Source organism: Lolium perenne, chromosome 1, assembly GCF_019359855.2.
Source record: "Lolium perenne isolate Kyuss_39 chromosome 1, Kyuss_2.0, whole genome shotgun sequence".
Classification (NCBI taxonomy): domain Eukaryota; kingdom Viridiplantae; phylum Streptophyta; class Magnoliopsida; order Poales; family Poaceae; genus Lolium; species Lolium perenne.
Window position 1 is genome coordinate 85573407 of NC_067244.2, and position 21021 is coordinate 85594427.

General features: G+C 45.6%; 1 protein-coding gene across 2 annotated transcripts; it reads right to left on the reverse strand.

The window, feature by feature from the left end:
• Positions 1 to 8119: 8119 nt before the first annotated feature.
• LOC127304207 (probable protein phosphatase 2C 71) lies at positions 8120 to 15292 on the reverse strand. Of its 2 annotated transcripts, none has more exons than XM_051334913.2 (9): positions 14923 to 15292; positions 14254 to 14828; positions 11759 to 11820; positions 11429 to 11498; positions 10717 to 10804; positions 9258 to 9427; positions 9142 to 9183; positions 8823 to 8951; positions 8120 to 8743 (listed from the first exon to the last, which is right to left on the reverse strand). In XM_051334913.2, the coding sequence occupies exons 1-9, from the start codon at positions 15101 to 15103 to the stop codon at positions 8576 to 8578; spliced, it is 1485 nt and encodes a 494-aa protein (XP_051190873.1). In that variant the 5' UTR covers positions 15104 to 15292; the 3' UTR covers positions 8120 to 8575. The 2 variants fall into 2 exon arrangements, with proteins under 2 accessions (XP_051190873.1, XP_051190867.1); XM_051334907.2 differs by having other exon boundaries at positions 9040 to 9183; positions 14923 to 15289.
• Between the last annotated feature and the right edge of the window lie 5729 nt (positions 15293 to 21021).

Consider the following 21021-nt stretch of genomic DNA (forward strand, 5'->3'; position numbering starts at 1 on the left):
TTCAAAACTTTCTACTAAGAATCTATTGCTTTATGAGTTAACTCCTATGCAAGTCTTATTGATGCTTGTCTTGAAAGTACTATTCATGAAAAGTCTTTGCTATATGATTCAGTTGTTTAATCATTATCTTTACCATTGCTTCGAATCACTTCATTCATTACATATGCTTACAATAGTATTGATCAAGATTATGATAGCATGTCACTTCAAAAATTATCTTTGTTATCGTTTACCTACTCGAGGGCGAGTAGGAACTAAGCTTGGGGATGCTTGATACGTCTCAAACGTATCTATAATTTCTTATGTTCCATGCTACTTTTATGGTGATACTCACATGTTTTATACACACTTTATGTCATTATTACGCATTTTCCGGCACTAACCTATTGACAAGATGCCGAAGAGCCAGTTCCTGTTTTCTGCTGTTTTTGGTTTCAGAAATCCTACAAAGGAATTATTCTCGGAATTGGACGAAATCAACGCCCAGTATCTTATTTTTGCCGGAAGCTTCCAGAGCACCGAAGAGAGGCCAGATGGGAGGCCCAGGGCCTCCACACAACATGGCGGCGCGGCCAGAGGGGGAGGGAGCCCCCTACTGTGTGGGCCCCCAGGACCCTTCCGACTCCGCCTCTTCGCCTATTTAAGCCTCCGTGACCTAAAACTTCGAAACGAAGAAGCCACGATACGAGAAAAGTTCCAGAGCCGCCGCCATCGCGAAGCCAAGATTCGGGGGACAGAAGTCTCTGTTCCGGCACGCTGCCGGGACGGGGAAGTGCCCCCGGAAGGCATCTCCATCGACACCACCGCCATCTTCATCGCCGTTGCTGTCTCCCATGATGAGGAGGGAGTAGTTCTCCCCCGAGGCTGAGGGCTCTACCGTAGCTATGTGGTTCATCTCTCTCTCTTTGTGATCTAGTTGAATATCATCTATGTGCTACTCTAGTGATGTTATTAAAGTATTCTATTCCTCCTCCATGATGTAATGTTGACAGTGTGTGCATCATGTAGTACTTGGCATAGGTTATGATTGTAATCTCTTGTAGATTATGGAGTTAACTATTACTATGATAGTATTGATGTGATCTATTCCCCCTTTCATAGCCTGACGGTGACGGTGTGCATGCTATGTTAGTACTCGGTTTAAATTGCAATGGTCTATCATGCACTCTAAAGGTTACTTAAATATGAACTCCGGATGTTGTGGAGCTTGTTAACTCCGGCTTGAGGGAGCTCTTGTAGCCCTACACAATGAATGGTGTTTGTTATCCAACAAGAGAGTGTAGAGTAGTTTCAGTTATGTGATCAATGTTGAGAGTGTCCACTAGTGAAAGCATGATCCCTAGGCCTTGTTTCTAAGCATCGAATCTCCGTTTATTTACTGTTCTACTGCATGTTTACTTGCTGCCATATTTATTTCAGATTGCTATTACCACTCATATTCATCCATATTACTTGTATTTCACTATCGCTTCGCCGAACTAGTGCACCTATACATCTGACAAGTGTATTAGGTGTGTTGGGGACACAAGAGACTTCTTGTATCGTAATTGCAGGGTTGCTTGAGAGGGATATCTTTGACCTCTACCTCCCTGAGTTCGATAAACCTTGGGTGATTCACTTAAGGGAAACTTGCTGTTGTTCTACAAACCTCTGCTCTTGGAGGCCCAACACTGTCTACAGGAAAAGAAGCATGCGTAGACATCACCAACCATTTTTATTTTTAGCCTTGAACCATTGATCCACATCCTAGAAAAAGAAAAGAAAAAAAGAAAAGCAAAAAAGAGAAGAAAAAGATTCAGAGAAAAAAGCGAGAGAGAGTTAGGAAGGATGCTCACCGTCTGTTGTTAATGTTGTCCCGGTATGGATGACCAATAGTAGAGATACCTATCTCCTTTGGTCCTTTGTACATGCGACATGGAGGTACCTCATCGCGGTACTCGTGAGAGAAGAGCAATGGGCCGCTAACAAAATACATGCCTAATCATGGTGAAAGTTTCAGCAAAGAGCATCCTAACTTATAAGAGTGAAAAAAATGAGAGATTGAAAATAAGTGATGAAACAATGAGAAGAGATAGAACCCAATGAGTTGGCTGCTTTGAAGTCAGAGAGGGCTAAAGCTGAGAAGTTCCCACTGACTTGCACCTTTACGCTAAAAAGGGATGCACCCCTTCCACCCTCATAAGGTGTTAAAGCTAATAAGCGAACACCTACCTTGCCACTCCACTTCACGGTCAACCAAAAACACTACTACCTCCATCCTAAGGCTTAAGGCCTATTTTTTTTCAGAAAGTCAAACTATGTTAAGTTTGACTAAGTTTTTATAAAAAATCATTCACATGAAAAGTACAAAATCAATACCATTAGATAGATAATGAAATATATTTTTATATGGTACCTACAAAATATCATATTTGTTCATAAATTCTTCTAAAAATTTGGTCAAACTTTACTTCGTTTGACTTTCTGAAAAAAATATAGGCCTTAAGCCTTGGGATGGAGGTAGTAGCTTCTTACTCATGTATGAGTCTTCTATGAGAGTATAAATGTTAAAGGACTGGAAGGATACGACATCCTCCCATTATTTGATTTTGCAATACAAGTACGATGAAATTACTAGTCAATAATTGAAGGAATCAAAAGGTCTCAACAACCTTGCATGATTCAATCAAATGGGATGCTAGAACTTTACTTTTTGCTACTACCAACTAATCTTGTCCAAATAGTGTTGTCATATAGTACCTCCTTTACACCATGCATAAATAGAGGAACATGAACATGGTGCATATTTAGTAGCACTTTGTCATTCATTTGTGAAGCTATGTATCGAATACTTGCCATGTTAAATTATTTATGCATGCATAGAGCAAAGTTCTTGTCAAAGTCATTTATCGCTTCTACACTATGTTTGAGTTGTTTGAGGACAAACAACGAGCTAATCTTCGGGAAGTTGATACATCCCAAATGTACCTACTTTTCCAAGCACTTTGCTCAATGATTTACTCTGGAATCTCACCATACTTGGATAAAAACTGCTGAATCTGATGTTGTTTTAAACAAAGTCTCCTTTTTGTCAATTTTTAGTAGGAAATAAAGTCGGGGAAAAATAGCACATAATTTTTTCACCAAAAGAAGGTACCTGGAGCTTTGGATCACGAGAGAGGAGCCACGAGGCCCGAATGAGGCCAGGTGGTGCGCCCTACTTCTTTGGGCATGCCACCCAGGCCCGTTCGGCCCTCGGTCGTCGTCTCGCCTCCCCCTTCGTGAGGTGCCCTATATACCCAAAAAACCTACCCCTGGAAGAGACGACGTTTCGCGAAAAGAGCACCGCCAAGACCACGATCTTCGTTTCGGGGGTCAGATTGGTCCTGCTCTCCACCCTGGAGAGAGGGATTTTGAGGGCTTCTTCATCATCACCGCCATCGACGTCCTCACCAACCATTATGGACTCACTATCCATCACCATGAGCGAGTAGGTCTCTGTAGGCTTAAGAGGTGGATGGGTTTTGGATGATATTGATCATGTAATCCTCCATATGTATCGAGAATTTAGGTGTTTGTCTTGAAGATATTTGTGTACGAATGTTGGTACACCTTTGCTATGTTTAATGCTGGGTACTAGGGCCCAAGTGACATGATTTCATTACTAAACCTATATTTCTTTATCATATATATGAGGTTGGTATTTATCTGCAAGGTGTATTACTTGTTGTTATATTGACCCTGCGAATCCCTAAGGTGATAATGGGGAAAAACAAGACGAAGATGTGATAATTTGAGGATTATGTGTGTTAATGAATCTTAATGCTTTGTTCCGGTCTATTCGAAAGGGTAGACCTTAATTTCTTGTAGTTCCAAGTTGGCCCCGGTGAAATGGGCAAGCAGGACAAAATATGTTATGTAAATTCTCTTAGTTAGTACGCATAACTATATTTGGATCACACACCTACACACAACAGAATTAGAGATGAGTGCTATGTTAGTTGGAATACATTACATGATCAATATCATCCATACATTACCCCATTGCTGCCTCATTCCTACGCTTTTAGCCACTGAAAGTTTCACATTACTTATTCCGGTGAAAACTGGAAATCTACTGCTTTTATTTACTGTTTGCTTTTACTGCCTCGAATCAACTGCTATAAAATCACCACATGCTTTGTGAGTTTATTGATATACATGTGTGGTTGAGAGTGATGTCTCAATTGCTAAAGTATTATTCGTATTCTTGTGTTCCCCTTGAGTCGAACTATAAATTTGGGTAATACTTCCCATCGAAGATTCCAGCGATCCCCTATACTTGTGGGCATCACCCCCATATATGACTTATGGCTAAGGCTTCTATGGTATCTCATATCTTGGAAGCTAATCTTTCTCATGATGATAAAGATGAATAATATTAAGAAGAAGAGGAGGTGGTTGAATCTTTACATGATAAGGGTGAGGTTGTTGAGGAGCTTTGGTCCTAGCCTTCTTGGCGGAGGCCTCGCCGCTGGCTCCAGCATCAGTGACAGAAACCTTGGCGCGGGGACGTTTTGAAACGCGAGGAGCAACTTTTTTCTTGGGAGCTTTCTCTTCCTCCTCGTTGTCGTCCTCCGGATCCTCCTCCGCCATTCCGGCAGCAGGTAGACAGAACACATCTCTGAAACTATCCTCCGCCAAAGAATTGAGCGGATAGAGGAAATGTTGAACAAGATTAGAACATTCTAAGTAAAGAAGAAGAAAAATGGCTAAGTGAGAAAAATGTACCGGAGGACACTTGTTGTTGATGAAGATATCTTTGTTGATATCCGGAACCTCTTGGCCTCGGGTAAACTTCATGAGTGTCTGGATCCCCTTGTTCAAAGAATCCATCAGAAGGTTGTCCTTGGTCACTCGCAGTTGATCGTCGACCCCAGAATATTCACAGATTAGTCCCTTATTATATTTGAGCGGCTGGATCCGGCGGGTGAACCAGCTCAAAGTTAAGTCATGGAGACCATCATGGACGCACGGAACTGGGATGTTCGTCACGTAAAACCATCCGGCACTCCAGTACCGAACGGATTCGTGGGAGGAACCATGGCTTTGTCCTTGGTCTCCTTCTTGACTCGGTAAAAGAATTGCCATAGGCGGATATCTGGACGAACTCTGAGGTGACCCTCGCACAGAGTCGCAAAGTTGGAGAGGAGGAGAAAGGAGTTTGAGCATATGTTGTGAGGCTGGAGGCCATAAGTGCTGAGTACAGACAAGAACTCGGAAGGTGCAAGAGAGAGACCGCGCTCCACCTAGGCCTTGGTGAAGACTCGTTCATCAGCCTCAGGAGTCGGAGTGCTTGAGTCCTCATTAAAGCTCCACGTATCCGGAGCAATGCGACCTTCCTTTTCGAAGGCTCTCAGTTCCGACTCTGTCACTTCACTGGGCCACCACTGACCCTTCTCCCCCTCGCGGTTCCGGGCCTTCGAACCTTTCTTTTGTTCCGCCTCCAGAACTTTGGCAGCCATTCTAGCTTGTCCTTCTAATTCCGCTTGAAGCTCCTCAGCTGTTGGGATCCGACCAAGGATGTTGCTGGAAGAGGCGGAGTAAGGTTGAGCTAACCTAATATCGGAAATATTAAGCGGAAGGAATGGTGAAGGCTCAATGTATATTGGTTCTGTCAAGTTTGGTGGTGGACTATTCAGAGAGCTATCAGTGGACCTAGGGGAGCTAGTGGAAATTTTTCTGGCTGCATGCATATGGTAAAACGCTTAAAAAGTCGGATCCTCACTAACTCTATGTTCTACAAGTCCGGTGAACTCACCAACAATGGTGTGGCGGTTCCCCGTGACGCCGACGAGGAAGACGATGTCGGACTTGACGCGCAGAGCTCCGGCGTGACCACGAATCGGTGGCAGAGATCAAACCCCGATCAACCGTGAGCAGCTCGGGTCGAGGGAGGCCCTGGAGCGGCGACGCTTGAAGCTTTCCGGGGAAGAGTTCGCCGGAAGTGAGATTTGGCTGGTGGCGCTGGCGCGAGGAAGAAGACGAAGTGGTGACCGCGGTGGAAAAGTGAGAATGACCGCACGCGTGAGGTATTTATAGGCCGCGCATGGAGATTCGTGAGTCGGATCCTACGGTAGGAACAGAACGGTCGCACCGTTGGATGATCGTCATGTGTCCAAGGTCAAAAGCGGTGAAATGAACATAGTGGTGACCTAACTGCACGTTTCCAAAAATTCCGGCTAAAGATACGCATATCCGAAAATTTAGCGCGGGAAAAGAGGAGTAACGTGCGATCTGGGCATAAAATCTGCTAAGTTGCCGTTACTGAAGAACAAATGATTTCCAGTTGAATGAAGTCGAAGACGATGAATTTTTGGAAGCTCTTCGAGATTCTCTTCGGATCCGAACAGAAGTAGGCGGAAGAATGACAAATCTTGAAGAACTTTGGGGTTACTGTTGTGGGTATACTTTATGGGTATATCAATGACGTGGTCTAGATCCGGCAAGTCCGGGTGGCCCATAGATGGTGATGGTGGCATATGGCCCATCGAGTGACCCAGTTGCTGATGATAGAAGATGGATGAAGTCCAGCCCAGGAACAGGAGCCGGATCTCAACCGATCTTGCAGGTAGTCGGATCCGTGACGGTCCATGAAGTATCCGGATCCAATACATCGCATAAGGAAAGGTGGATCCTTGACGTGCACGACAATATACTATTCCGTAGTTAGGCATCTTGTATTTCGGTTAGGACTCTCCATGTAAACCCTAGATCGGACGCCTTTATAAGCCGGATCCTGGGAGCCCTAGAGGCACAACCACAACTCATTGTAACAACGCGAAGCGTCCAGATAATTTCAGACAAGCAGCAGTAGGCCTGTCATCGTGCAGGTATTCCGAAGCTGGGTAAACCGCGTACCACCGTCCCGAGGACTCTCCGCCTGATGGCCCCTTCTTCTTCTTCCCCTCGTGAGGATCCCTCCTCCGAGGTACCATCGAATAGGCAACGACAACAATGTTGTGTCATCTACTTGTGTCGTCTATGATCAGTGCTAAGTTTGTCTGAACTGTGATTGTGTTCTTGCTGCTGCTGTTGATCGTTGGTAACCTCACCATTGAAGGAAAGAGGTAAGCAGAAGCATATTATGGGTTGCAATCAAACAACAGGGACATCGTTATGGGATGCTACTAGGTCTGAAAACCGATCTACCAAACGGGCAGATCCCGAATCTCTACGGGCCAAAAAAAAACTGTGTGCAGGCCACCAAACAACGTGGCTTTTATGGCCCATGACTCCTACGATACGCAAGGGCCTTCTTCCCACTGCGTCAATGGTGCAGGAAACTGCAGGTACCAAACGCGCTCATGATGCTTGAGCACAAATGACATGCCAAGTGAATCTTCTCAAATTTTCGGATTTAGCCAATATTTTGGTAACCGTGTTCACTTTTCACGCCAAGCTGTGGGGCTAGCCATTGGCGGCGAAAACATCGCCAAATAATTGGCGAGCCCCGATTTGGTAGAGCATGCACAGGCGTAATCCGAACATACCCAAAGTATCAGCACAGGAAGGAATAACAAGAGGCCAATGAAAGAGGAAAGGTGAAGTAGAGATCAGGACAAAGCATGGATCCTATTGTTCATTATTAGTTGGCCCTCTGCTCATGTTTTTCTCTATTTTTTAGACTACTTTTCGTGATGGAGACAGATTCATGTATTGTAGTCAAAGGAATTAGTACTTCGGTTATTTTCTTATCATTGAGCTAGTAGAATCGGCCGGCCTAATATTTGAAACCTTAAATCAAAGAACGGATTGCAATTGTCAAATCAACATTTTCTTGCTCTTGGTTTTTTATTGTTTGGTGATAAACTCTTCTCTCTGGCTTCAGAGTAGTGTTTTCCTATGTTCTTTCAATCCTTGTTGTAGATGTTTTAGAATTTCAAAAGGGTGGGGAAGAGAGGAATTTAAACACATACAGCATAGAGAAGGAGCTCGGAGTTTGAGAAGTTGCTCTCTTGTTCTAACAGAAATTTCAAAAGAGCTAGACGTTTGAGTGGTCCTGTTGTTCTAATGGTAAATTGAGAGTAATGGGCATGCTAACAGATTCTCATTACCGACCTTCTTGCATGGCTTTCCATTCATAGTAAAACATATGACATAAATGAAAAAAAAACACCCATATTTACTAGTGTGGCAAGGTATGCAGTAACAACTTAACATCACAATGTTCCAATAAATGTATTTTATGAATATTACTTCCTATGCATGGTTGGCTTTGGACATCCCTAGATGGCTAGTTCTTGGCTACTCTAGTTTATAACTCAAGCTGGAGATCAGGATACAATATCACATATTCACATTCTATAGCCCAAAATTTGCACATAACACTCACACCAAGTAAAAAAAAAAAAAACTATTAGAGTGCATAGGCCACTTCCCAATTTGAAACCTTTGGTCGTAAGCCCAGGTGTCTGTACCAGGGGGAAGCACCATTCTCGCCACTAAACTTCATGACGACAGTACCTGAATGTGATGGCCGACGGATGGAGCGCTTCCAAGCAGTGAGCCTCAACCAAAACAGAATAGCTTCTCTCCACATGTGGGTCTTCTATAATTAAACTTCCGATCTCCGGACGATGGACACAACAACAGCTGTGTCATCCAACTTCCCCCCATTGAAACCTAGGTAACCCACTGCAAGGGCAGCATCTGAAAATGGGCTTCTCCCTGCTCCAGACCTCCCTACCTCATGTGCCCTAGCAGCCAGGTGCTCGGCCATGTCCTGCGAGTAAAACAATCATGTCATGGTTGAATCTTGGGACAGCGTTGGGCACATTATCTAAAGGAAAGTTGATCCTTACCGTCGGTTTTAAATCTGCCTGTAAAGATCTCGAGATCATGGCTGCTGCTTCTTGCTCATAGACATTGTCGAAAAGGCCATCTGTTGCTGTTATAATGACATCACCTTCCTCTAGATCAATTGTATAATTCTAGAAACATAGTAGAAATTCAAGTGTTAATTTTTTATTATTCACAAGGTGCAAGGACTGACAGGAGAAATTCAGTAATCATTTGCACCTGCACAAGCTTTAAGGGATCAACCCCCTTCTCAATTTGATGTGGGAAATTAAAACCATAAACCATTGGTTCTGATTTTGTGTATACTTTGCCATTTCTTACCACTAGAAACCCGGAGTCCCCAATATTTGATGCATGAAGGAACTGCAATACTGACAGCCTCAATGAGTGTCACGATGAGAGTTAAGAAATGAGCCAGTTTTCATAAAATAACAGACCTGGCCATCAAAGTGAGCAATTAAGACAGTTGAAGAACCAGGAGAACTTGCTTCATTTGCAGCCTTGGAGAGAACTTGCTCAGGTGTAAGCTCAGCTTCTCCTTCGTTATCCATAATGATTTTTTTACAGCCATCCATTAGCTCTCTTGCATAAAGTCCCGCATTGATTCCTGGGTACAAATATCAAAATTAGCACTGGAATTTCGCACGAATAACCAACTAACCTTGACAAAGATCCAAATATATATTTGCTAGGTAAATTTATGATACCCAAGCTCAGAAATATAGTTATCCTGAGATATATGATACAACTCTTTTGAATGTTGCCCGGAGTATAAGACCAATATAAACAGCATTGCCCCCTAACTTGATATCCTGCAGACTGTATCTCAAGAAGAGAAATTATGTGCCTAATGTCTCGTGGTAGAGGCTGTGAGCAAGGGTTGTGGTATTCTGCCACCCGACGGTCCAGAACTTGGATGCTGTCAGGCAGGTGCTGCAGCTCTTGGGATCTGCTTCTGCTTCAGGGCTTCACACCCCAGCCCTTCCAATCGATTGCAGCGACGCCGACAAGCAAGCTGCTGTCATCATTGGCACCCTAGGTTGCAAGGCTGAGTCCCTCCCTCCCCCTCTCTCCCGCTCCTAAGAACATCCCCAGTAGGGCCCTTATACCGTTTATAAGGGCTGGAGGTAAAACAACTGCTCCGGCAGGACCCATAAACCAGCACTTACAATAGGGAGACCAGTAAAAAACACCCCACGGCCCCTTCTCCTGCGTGTGGTCTATGGGCCTCCCTAGATTTGTATGTTTTTTGCGCACACGACTTTTCCACTCATCCCCCGCTGCTCATTTTGGCGCACACAACGAGGACAAAAAATTCGACTATTTGTATACTATTTTTATTTTAATCTTATACATTGTATTTGTGGTGGTCTGTTATACACAATAATTAAATTATGTGTAGTGTGTGGCGCCCCAGACACTGAAATCCTAGGTTCGCACTGCTTCCTTTGCTCCGCCAACGCGCCGCTCCTCCTGTTCTCCCCGACCCCTCCGACCCGAGTAGCCGGGAGGGGACGGCGCCCCACCGGTGGCATGACCGGGACTGCGCTCGACGGACTGTGGCGGCAGCCTGGCCTTGTGGTTCTTCCCACGGCCAACACCAGTCCCTAGCCCATCCACGTGGCAACGCCGCTGGATCCTGGCGCCTTGTCGTCCGTCGGTCGCAGCGGAAATCACCATGCCCATGCCGGCTCTGCTTGTGATCCCAATAAACCTGTGCAATAGGATTGGGAGAGGCAAGAGAGCGCCACCAAGATAGAGGAATTGGAGGCGGAAGCGGCAGTCGCCCGAGCTATGGTGGAGTACTTGACATAGAAAAGGTAACTCGTGTTTATAAGGCGAGACATGATGCATAAAACTACAGAATCAAGACCAAGGGAAAATCTACTTACAAACCTTCAAATGACCACTGACCAACTCCATCTGCCACACCAAACCAACCATTGTGTGCAATGAAATAAGCATCTTCTCCGCCTGTTGCTACCTGGGAAAATTATACGACTATCAAAGCTATGGCTGATGACAGAGATAATTAAACGTATGCTTTGGTACCAATGACAGCCAGTTTACGGCAGAAATTATGATTGATAACTAAAATGTGCTTTCATGCAACTTTTGCATGTTCTTGAACCTAACATAAAACTACCAGGCGACTAATTTCCTCCAGGCATTTTTTTCTCAAAGTGGGATATATACCACCACACACCTCCATTTCTTACCAGAAATATTATTCTATATATATACTTGTTAAATAATTGTGAGGGGAGATCATAAAGAAAACATGCTTCCATAGTATCACATTACATTTTTTTCTTTGTTCTTTTATAAAACTTACTGGCCAATCTTGGACAAACTCTACTGCAAAACACAACCATCTTTTGAGTTTTTGGAAAAGAACCATCTTTTGAGTAATCAGATGGAGTGCCGGAAAGATAGGTACACAGAATGCGGAATCAACCAACATTCACATATTTCAGCAATTAACATAACTATGAAGCAGAATTGGGTTTCTCGGAGAAAAAAGGGGAAATTGCTTCTGCAACTTTTTCAAGACATGCAAATGACGCATTGTCTAAAAGAGCACATGCAGATGCAGGACAGTTATTACCTTAGAAGGATGAGGCAAGATGGCAGCACCTGACATCAACACAAGCGATGACTTGGCCACGGGAACTCTCCTATGAATGAATATTGAACAAGACGAAATGACTAAAGCAATTTTTAAGGATTGGATTAAAGGCATAAAGACAGGTAAGCACCATAACATAGGTTTCGTTACAGAGATTTACATAACAATATGAAGACAAAATATAGGACTTATCCAGCTTTACAAGCAATAGAAGCACGCAAGCATTTATACTGGAGAAGATGATTACTGAACAAGTATGGTTTCAAAATTTGAAAATGTTGAAACAAAAGTGTGGCAACAAAGTCATACCCATCAGAGGTCCTCCCTTCTGAAATTTCTTTTTCCAAATCCACAAGGTTGCGAACTTCACCCTATTGGGAAAGAAGGAGCAACAGTTAGCCCCGAACCTGGATTTACCCAGCTGAACACAATGAAGAGATATGTATTTCATAGCATAATTTCTATGCCCACAAGCAACAAGTACACATATTGTTTACAAGGACATTTCGACTTTGCAGTTAAATCGCCAGAGCATAGTTTTTCAAGGTATATGTGTACGACAGTTCGACTGGTATACGTATCTCATGTGTTGATTTCAGACACGGCAGTGTTTTTTGTATATGTTGTCGCTAAGAAGATATGGTCAAGGAAATTTCCATTTTACATTCAAATTTCCAGATCACACTTTCAAGGTGCATGTATGTATCGCTTCATTTCCTATAGCTGTCTCATGTGTCAATTTCAAACACAGCAGTATATTTTTTAGTATAAGATGTGGTTCGAGAAAAGAAAGTAAAAGATGTGGTGCATAAGAATATGTGGTCACATTAGATGAGGAGAGCTATCCAAAAATATCATGATAGCAACACATAAAATGAAGCATGATCCAGAACATCAACAGATGGGGAAAACGATGGTATGGCAACTGTTTCTCACAAAATAAACATAAAATGTTTTGGTCGGTGCTCCCGGGAAATAGAAATCCAGAGCATGCATTTACTAGTGCCTTGAGGATACTTAGACATCATATGTTAACCATTACAAATCTGCAATCTTAGTATCCTTGATAATGTTTTTCAATAAGACGACCCACATCTCCCGGGTCGCTCTCGCGTGGAGCGGCTCCGGAGAGCCCCCAACCCTAGAACCAAAAAGCCCCAAGATCTCAGCGCCCCTGGCCGCTGCCGCCGCCGGTGCCGGCAGTGGTGGCGGCGCCCGGCTGCCAAAGGCGGAGGGCATGGCGGGCGCTCCCCTGCGCCTTCTCTACGCGCGGAGCGGCGGCGGTTCCAGGGGCTGCACGGCGAGCGTTTCGGCTCGTCGACGGCGTGGTGGTGGCGCGGCGGGAAAGCAAGGCGAGGCTGTGGTGCTAGGCGAGGCGGCCAGGGTTCGTCGGCGGCGGCTGTGCGGGCCCGATCTGGGCCCGTTCTGGCTCGTCAGGGCTGCGGCGCAGACAAGCTGGTGGAGGCAGCACAGTGTCATTTCTGCCTCTCCCGGCGCTGCCGACGGTCGGCCTTCCGGCTGTGGTGGAGGGGAAGGTGGTGTGACCGCGCCTGGGCTCCATCTAGGTGCTGCAGGGACCTGTGAATCGATACCGTGGATGGCGGGGCGGCGGCCCTGTGTGCGCAGCGGCTCCGGGATGGTGGGGTGGCGGATCAGGGGCCTGCTCGCCCGGATCTGATGGGGAGGCGGGCCGTGGCGGCGGCTCGGCAGATGCCGCGAGGTGCTGGTGGGCAAGGTGGAAGAAGGTGGTCCGGTCTTGGGCACGAAGCAGGATGACGCGACAAGTCCCGGGCTAACGCCTTGTCTCGGTTGCTGACCGGCCGGCAGCTGGCCGAGGCCGGCGATGGCGGCGGTTTCGGACGCCGCTCCCTTCTTGAAGGCATCGCCGAGGTGACGTTGTGACTTCCTGTCTGGGTATGCTCCGGGGAAATCCCTAGATCCATCGTGATCGGTCGATGGCGGCACTCTTGTGTCGTCCTCCCTCTTGAGGGCATCGATTTGGAGCTGCTTAGGTCGGAGGGACCGTGGAAGTTGGATGGTGTTGGCGTCATGGGTTGCATGGCAACGATGACAATGGTGAGCGGATCGGAGTTGCGGCAGGTCCTTCGTCACCCCTGCCGTGATGGTGAAGTCGGAGCTGCGAGGCGACTTGTGGCAACGATGCCACTTGATTGGTGCTTGCGTCGGTGCAAGGCGTGCAACCTCTCCTATGAAGGTCACGGTTGAAGTCGGAGCTGCCTCCTCCTCGACGTGCTTGGGGGCCGACTGTTTGGCATAGGCTCACTTGGGTTCCGATGCCGTTTGCGGCGAGGGTCTCGGTGGCGGTTGTCTAAGGTGAAGTCGGAATCGCTGTCTCGTGGAGGAGTGACGACGATGACGCTCGGTGACATCGTCAACGATGGCCTTTCTCCTCGATGGCGTCTTTGCTTCGTGTGCTTCGTGTGGGTAGCCAGATTGGCCGGGGTGCTAAGTGTGTATTGTTGGTTTTCGCCCGATTTTCTCCTAAAAATTGGGCACTTTCTTCTTAATTAATGGAATGAAGCAAAGCTTTTGCCTCCGTTTCGGAAAAAAAAGATAATGTTTTTCAATTTTCTCCGAAACAGAGTCCAGAAAACCAAATTATAAGTGATCTGAACTGAACTACTACCCTAAATGAACTCATTAACCATGCCTCAAACTTACCATCTTCTGTGGTAGACATATGAAATTCGCAGGGAGCTCAGGAAAAATCAAGTTACAAGATAATGAGAACACAGCGAGTAAAAAATATCAGAGAGCAATTAAGCTCGCCGGGGAACACATACCGCTGCTGGGATGGGGACTCCGAATTCCGTCGCCCCTTGCTCGTCGCCGCTGGAGCCGCTAGACTCCGTATCCACGTCGGTGTCGAAATTCTGGCAGGTAGAGCCTTCCCATGAAGCCGCCGCATCCGCATCCGCCTCCGCCTCTTCGATGCCTTCCAAACTGGCCGGCCCGGTCACGCCCGCCTCCACGGTACCGCGAGCCCGCACACCGAGCTCGACTTCATTGCCACAATTCGCAGGCCCGGGTTCGTCCGCGGCAACCGCCCTTCCGCCAGCCAACCCTGCTTCTGCGACTGCCTCAACACCGACAATCGAACTGATGGCCTGCTCGGGCGCCTCCACCGGTCCGGCGTCCGACGAGGCCAGGGAAATTTCACTGCCCGCAGCTGCCATGTACAGATTTGGCTCGTGGACCGGCGCCGGGTCGCCCAATAATATTGCGCCGGCGACGCCCAGCTGCGGCTGCGGCGAGGCCGAGGCATCTGCGCGCCCAGGGTCAGGACAGGCCTCCTCCGGCCCTGGTTCTTCCGCAGGCGGGTGCCCGAAGTGGAACACGATGCTCCCGTCCGCCAGTTCTGCGTCCACGTTATAGGGGGCGAAAGCGACCAAATTAGCCGGAGAGGGGGACGAAGACCAAGGGGCGCCGAAAGAGAGGGCGCTATTACTTACGGGTGGTGGAGTGGAGCTCGGGGACGGCGCGGCGGGGCGATGGTATGGCCGCGGTGGCGGCCTGGGAACGGGACGGGCTCCGGCGAGCCGGCATGGGCAGCGGCGGCGGTGGTGGGGGCTTCGGGGAGAGCTTGCAGGGACGCAGGTCCAGCAAGCCCCCCACCAGGGGCAGCTCCGCCATGCCTCACCTCCACTCGCTTGTAGTAGTAGAGAGAGAGAGGGGAGATTTGAACTCAAGCGTGAGGGGCCAAGGTTTGGAGCTGCGTAGATTAGCTTCGGTCTTGAAGCTGGGGTAAATGGAGACGGAGCATGCCGTTCTGCTCATTCTGAAGCTGCTTTCAGTTTGCGATTCTCTAGCGGAGAGGGAACGTGCGAGAGAACTGCATGTGTTGAACTTAGGAGAGGGAACTGGCCCAAGAAAGACTTTTGATTCAAAGGAATGCTACAAGAATTTTGCAGGATTTTTAGTTTTAGAAAAAAATATGTATGTACTGTTTGATTCGTGGGATTGAAATTCTTCGAAATGCATTGAATTTTTTCAATATAATTGCATTGCACTATGTTTTGAAAGAATACTTCTTTCCACTCAAATCTTATTTTTTTCGATAAAGGACGTTTTATTACTTAACAGGTTTAAGCATTACCTCCGACATGTCCATAATTAGGATGCACAAATGTAGAAATTACATCATAAAAATAGAAAAGACTAGGACTCTCTACAAATAATCATGACAGAAATTGTAAGAGCGTCTAAGATGATGAAGGACAAATCCATGGATTACACTGCCATCCATGTTAGATAAAAATATCCCTCACTGCATCCACTCAAATCTTGTGTTACAATTTCTTTGTTTCTTCTGTGAGTCAAACAATACTTCAAGAAATATCATATAGGTTCAAACTTCTGTAGTATTGAATTATGTAGTATTCAACCAAACATGACCTTTTAATCCTACTAGTTCCCTATTCCTATGTTCTAACAATTTTGTGAATCAAACGCTACCAGGCACGCACCGAAACCCTAATAGTATTTGACGCAGAGCATGTTTTCATAGCATGCTCTTGTTTTCGCCGATCCATCCGCGGAAGCATTTTCTCAATTTTGTTCCAGTGAAAGCACGATTTTCCTGTGGCCACGAACCTTTTGAACATTTTGTTGAAGCTCGAGCAGTAGTACTTAATTTGTTTTCAAAAACGGGTTGAATGCGAATCAGATAGCACTTTTTCACATATGTTTTCATATATTCAAAATAAATATGAATACAGATGTTGTCGAATATGAATGTGGAGCGGATGTTCCTTAAATATGCAAGCGGGTAGGATGTTTTTTCCGTTCGAAACGGATACTAATATAATAAAATAATAGGCTTGTGTCTTATAGTGAATCAATTATAAAATAATATAGAGATAAATATAATTATAGTAATACACAATAGCTTCTGGTTCAATACGCAAAAAAAAGACCACTTCGTTAATTTTTTGGGTTGGGTGATTGACATGTGGGTTATAATTACTAAAATTGGCTAACATAATTTTACTTGCATATGGATATATATCCATCTCCATTTTCACATTTACTTAAAATTCAATATAGTACCACATTTGTATATGTGTTCTAAATGGAATCCAGATATTTAGCACTTCCAATTTACTTTCGTCTGGATTAACATTTTTCGATAAAAAGATGCTTTATTACTCAAAAAGTTTAAGCATTACTCCTAGCCTCTGCATAGCTAAGATGCACACAGTCGTTCAAATTATCAATAGGATCAAACAAAGTGCTCGTAGTCGAATAAAAGATAAAACATAAGATAATTCACGCACAGCCTAGTTAGCCTCAAGACGCCTATTATGTTGTCACTCATGTTGGAAAATAAATTCCTTCGACGTGTTCTTCAATCGTGTAGACACCTCCGTACAGAGGTCACGATCCTCTAAATGCTGGAGTGGCGACCATGAACGGAGCAAAGCCGTAGCGCGGTAAACAACCTGCAAAAGAGAAAAAAAAATTGTCATTAAAAATCTTGTCATTTCTTCATAGCCAAAGCGACCATACAACAACAATCGTGCACATCCTGATAAGCGTTTTATACCTAGCGTCAACCTCATTTAGCCAATTGCCGAAAATATTTACAACGCTACGGGGTGGATATAAGGTAGAACATATCTGAATGATCGATCATATAGACCTAGCAACTCAACAACGAAAGAAAAGATATTTTATTATTTCTTGTTCATGAAAAAAACACATTTCGTACAGCTATGCCAACTGCGTAGAACACTGGAGATGCAGAATACATGTAACATATGTGGTATTGGTACCAAAGACAGTCACCATGCTGCATTTCAGTGCACAAAAGCGAAGGCCCTCCGATCCAGAATGAGATTATTGGGCCTTACCAAAGGAAGAGTTATTCTCAAAATCTGGTGATGATTGGCTCCTAATCCTCCTGGACAACACAGAAAAGGAGTTGCACCAGGGGATCCTTCCCACCTTGTCGAGATCCTGGAACCTAAGAGATAACATTGTTCATGCAAAAGGAGATGCCACGATTGAGCAGTCTATGAAATTCCTGCTTTCATATGCAAAGAACTTGAATTCTAGTGAGATGTTTGAAGGAACCACGGAGGGTAGGGTATGTTGTTCCTATGTGTGGTTTTGGTAATTAGTGACAACCCCTATGGACTAATGTTTTTATTGAGTTTATATGAAGGAATATTGCATAGATACTACTTGTATACCATGTGTTGAATTCAAGGATGGGTGCCATGAAGATAAAGATATACCTTGTGTATTGGCATCAAGATTATCGATTTGAAGATATATATGTGATATGATCAAGAAGAAGAAATGTAGATGGAGTTCTTATGTGAAACTCAATATTAGCCATGCTCTAGCTTATGTGATAAGTGATACGTCTCCAATGTATCTATAATTTCTGATGTTCCATGCTTGTTTTATGACAATACCTACATGTTTTGCTCACACTTTATAATGTTTTATGCGTTTTCCGGAACTAGCCTATTAACAAGATGCCGAAGTGCCAGTTCTTGTTTTCTGCTGTTTTTGGTTCCAGAAAGGCTGTTCGGGCAATATTCTCGGAATTCGACGAAACGAAGACCAAACATCATATTTCACCGAGACGGACCAGGACACCGAAGGGGAGACGGAGAGGAGGCCTAGGGCCCCCACACCACAGGGCCGCGCGGGCAGGCCCCTGGCCGCGCCGGCCTATGGGGAGGGCGCCCTGGTGCCCCTCCTGCGCCGCCTCTTCGCCTATAAGACCCCTTTAGACCTAAAAACGTGATACGAATTGACGAAACTCCAGAAAGACTCCAGGGGCGCTGCCGCCATCGCGAAACTCCAATTCGGGGGACATAATCTATGTTCCGGCACGCCGCCGGGACGGGGAAGTGCCCCCGGAAGCCATCTCCATCGACGCCACCGCCTCCATCATGCTCCGTGAGTAGTTCCCCCATGGACTACGGGTTCTAGCAGTAGCTAGTTGGTACTCTCTATCCCATGTACTTCAATACAATGATCTCATGAGCTGCCCTACATGATTGAGATCCATCTGATGTAATCGATGTTGTGTTTGTTGGGATCCGATGGATGATACATTATGATTAGTCTATCTATAAAGTTTGTGAAGTTATTGTTGATGCAATCTTGTTATGCTTAATGCTTGTCACTAGGGCCCGAGTGGCATGATCTTAGATTTAAGCTCTATAATTATTGCTTAGATTGTATCTACAAGTTGTTTGCACATATTGCTGTCCGGAACCCGAGGCCCCAAAGTGACAGAAATTGGGACAACCGGAGTGGAAGGATGTGATATGAGGATCACATGTTTTCACCAAGTGTTAATGCTTTGCTCCGGTGCTCTATTAAAAGGAGTACCTTAATAGCCAGTAGATTCCCTTGAGGCCCGGCTGCCACCGGCTGGTAGGATAAAAGATGTCATGCAAGTTTCTCATTGCGAGCACGTATGACTATATATGGAAAACATGCCTACATAATTAATAATCTTGATGTTCTATCTTAATGCTATTTCAATCCTATCAATTGCCCAACTGTAATTTGTTCACCCAACACTTGTCACTTGTTATTGGAGAGTTACCACTAGTGTAGATCGCTGGGAACCCCGGTCCATCTCTCATCATCATATACTCGTTCTATATGTCACTGGAAGTAGTATCAACTATTTTTCGGTGCCATTGCTCATGTGTTACTGCTGCTGTGTTACTATTACTATTGCTCTCATATTACTGCCGCTTTCACATCACCCCTGTTACTAGTGCTTTTCTAGGTGCAGCTGAATTGATAACTCAGTTGTTAAGGCTTATAAGTATTCTTTACCTCCCCTTGTGTCGAATCAATAAATTTGGGTTTTACTTCCCGCGAAGACTATTGCGATCCCCTATACTTGTGGGTTATCAATAAGCAACAAATGATCAAAATCATGAGTGCTTGATTCCAAGTGAAGAATTCAAGTTATGGATCTAAGTCAGTGTCATGATAGTATCATAAGTTGAGCTATGGTTGAATAAGATTTAGAGCATGCAAACAAATGAAGAATTCTATATACACCTCAAGATAGTATGATAGAGCATGAGAAGATACAAGGTTGAACAATACAAAGAGTGAATAATAGATTCAAGTCTGGTCAACACATGAAGCATGAAGAATGTGCCACGAGAAGTCATGTGGTATGGTAAGCTGTGCCAATTATGCTTTATGAACTAACCCATTATATATGTTCCTGTCGTCGTGGTGAACAGACAGATGCCATGGGATGGCTTGAGTTGGGGCCGAATGTGCGCTAGAGGATTCGGGGGAGGGTTTTGGTAACAAGGGAGTGAATTTGGGAAGGAATCCCGGTATGTATTCGATGAACTTGGCCCTGGCTAGAGGTTGAAGAACGTATGGAATACAAGGTGAGCAACTCTATCCTGCTCTACTTCTCTCTACTGCCTAACGATCTGTCTCATGAGTCCTCCCGCGCAGGGGTGTGCCCCCTCTCCTTATATAGGGGAGAGGGTGGCTTACAAGGGAAGAAACCCTAATGGCATTTTTGATGAGCTAAACTACTTTATAAAGCTTCTTTGGCCTTGATGACACCGCTCATGTCTTTAATCAGGGAACGGTGACCTCGTCCGGTATCTTTTACGTCACCTTCTGCTTTAGCTCCAGGGCTTCGATTAAAGCTGATGTGCTTCGCTCATCTTTGTCATCTTGTCCTTCGTGGAATCTTTGACCAGAGTGCCGACATGCTACAGTTGAGTTCATGCTGATACTCTGGCCTCTCTCATCTTTACCGCATTCCGGTATACCCCTCCTGGGATACCAGTATACTTTCACTTGGCACTAGCCAGCTTAACTTGGTTATCCAAATTAATCTTTAACCCGGTATCTTGATAGCTGAAATAGGGCAATTGCCAGGCCTTTGGCCTACCGGGGGCCATCCCCCCAACATTAGTCCCCGAAGCTGGTATTGTCCGGTGGATTCTATTCCGACGGACCATGCCAGGTTCCCTACTCCAAATGTACCGGATTAATCCTTCCGGTTTCAAATTAAAACTCCCCGGCGTCTTTGCCGGACTCACATCAGTATACCGTTCTCAGCAAAACCTTCCGGTATCTTTTTTCGGTTGCTTTACCATTAAACCCTCCTCGGCGAAGTTGAGAATATGTTGGAAGTTGTGCCTGTCAGAGACATGCGCACTGTTTCTGACGTGCCAGTATCAGGGGTCAAATCCTTTGTCTCCCGCGTACGCAGTTAATGTCCCGCACCGGATCCTTGTGGCCGTACCGGATCCTTGCGGCCCCTGTGTGGCACCTTCGCGCAGCGCGTGTACCTTTGCGCCACGTGGCAGCCCACGGGCAAAGTGGAGCGGGCCTGGCCACATCGCGGCCCACGAACCCCTTCGCTATAAAGGGTGCGACGGTTCCCTTCCATCCCCCACACTTCCATTCTCGCATCCTCCAAGTTCCAGTGCTCCAGCGCCTAGAGTCGTTCGAGCCTTCAGCGCCGCCGCCCGTCGTCGATCTCGAGCTCTCCGGCGAACCTCCGTAGGAGCACGCTACGGGGCTTGCTC

Bases quoted from the DNA above. Each gene is read 5' to 3' on its own strand.
- LOC127304207 (XM_051334907.2), bottom strand. From the start codon at position 15,103: ATGGCGGAGCTGCCCCTGGTGGGGGGCTTGCTGGACCTGCGTCCCTGC. The intron at 11,821-14,253 runs GTATGTGTTCCC...CTTTCCCAATAG, and splicing joins GAGTCCCCATCCCAGCAGCG to GGTGAAGTTCGCAACCTTGT. The intron at 10,805-11,428 runs GTAATAACTGTC...TAATTTTCCCAG, and splicing joins TCTTGCCTCATCCTTCTAAG to GTAGCAACAGGCGGAGAAGA.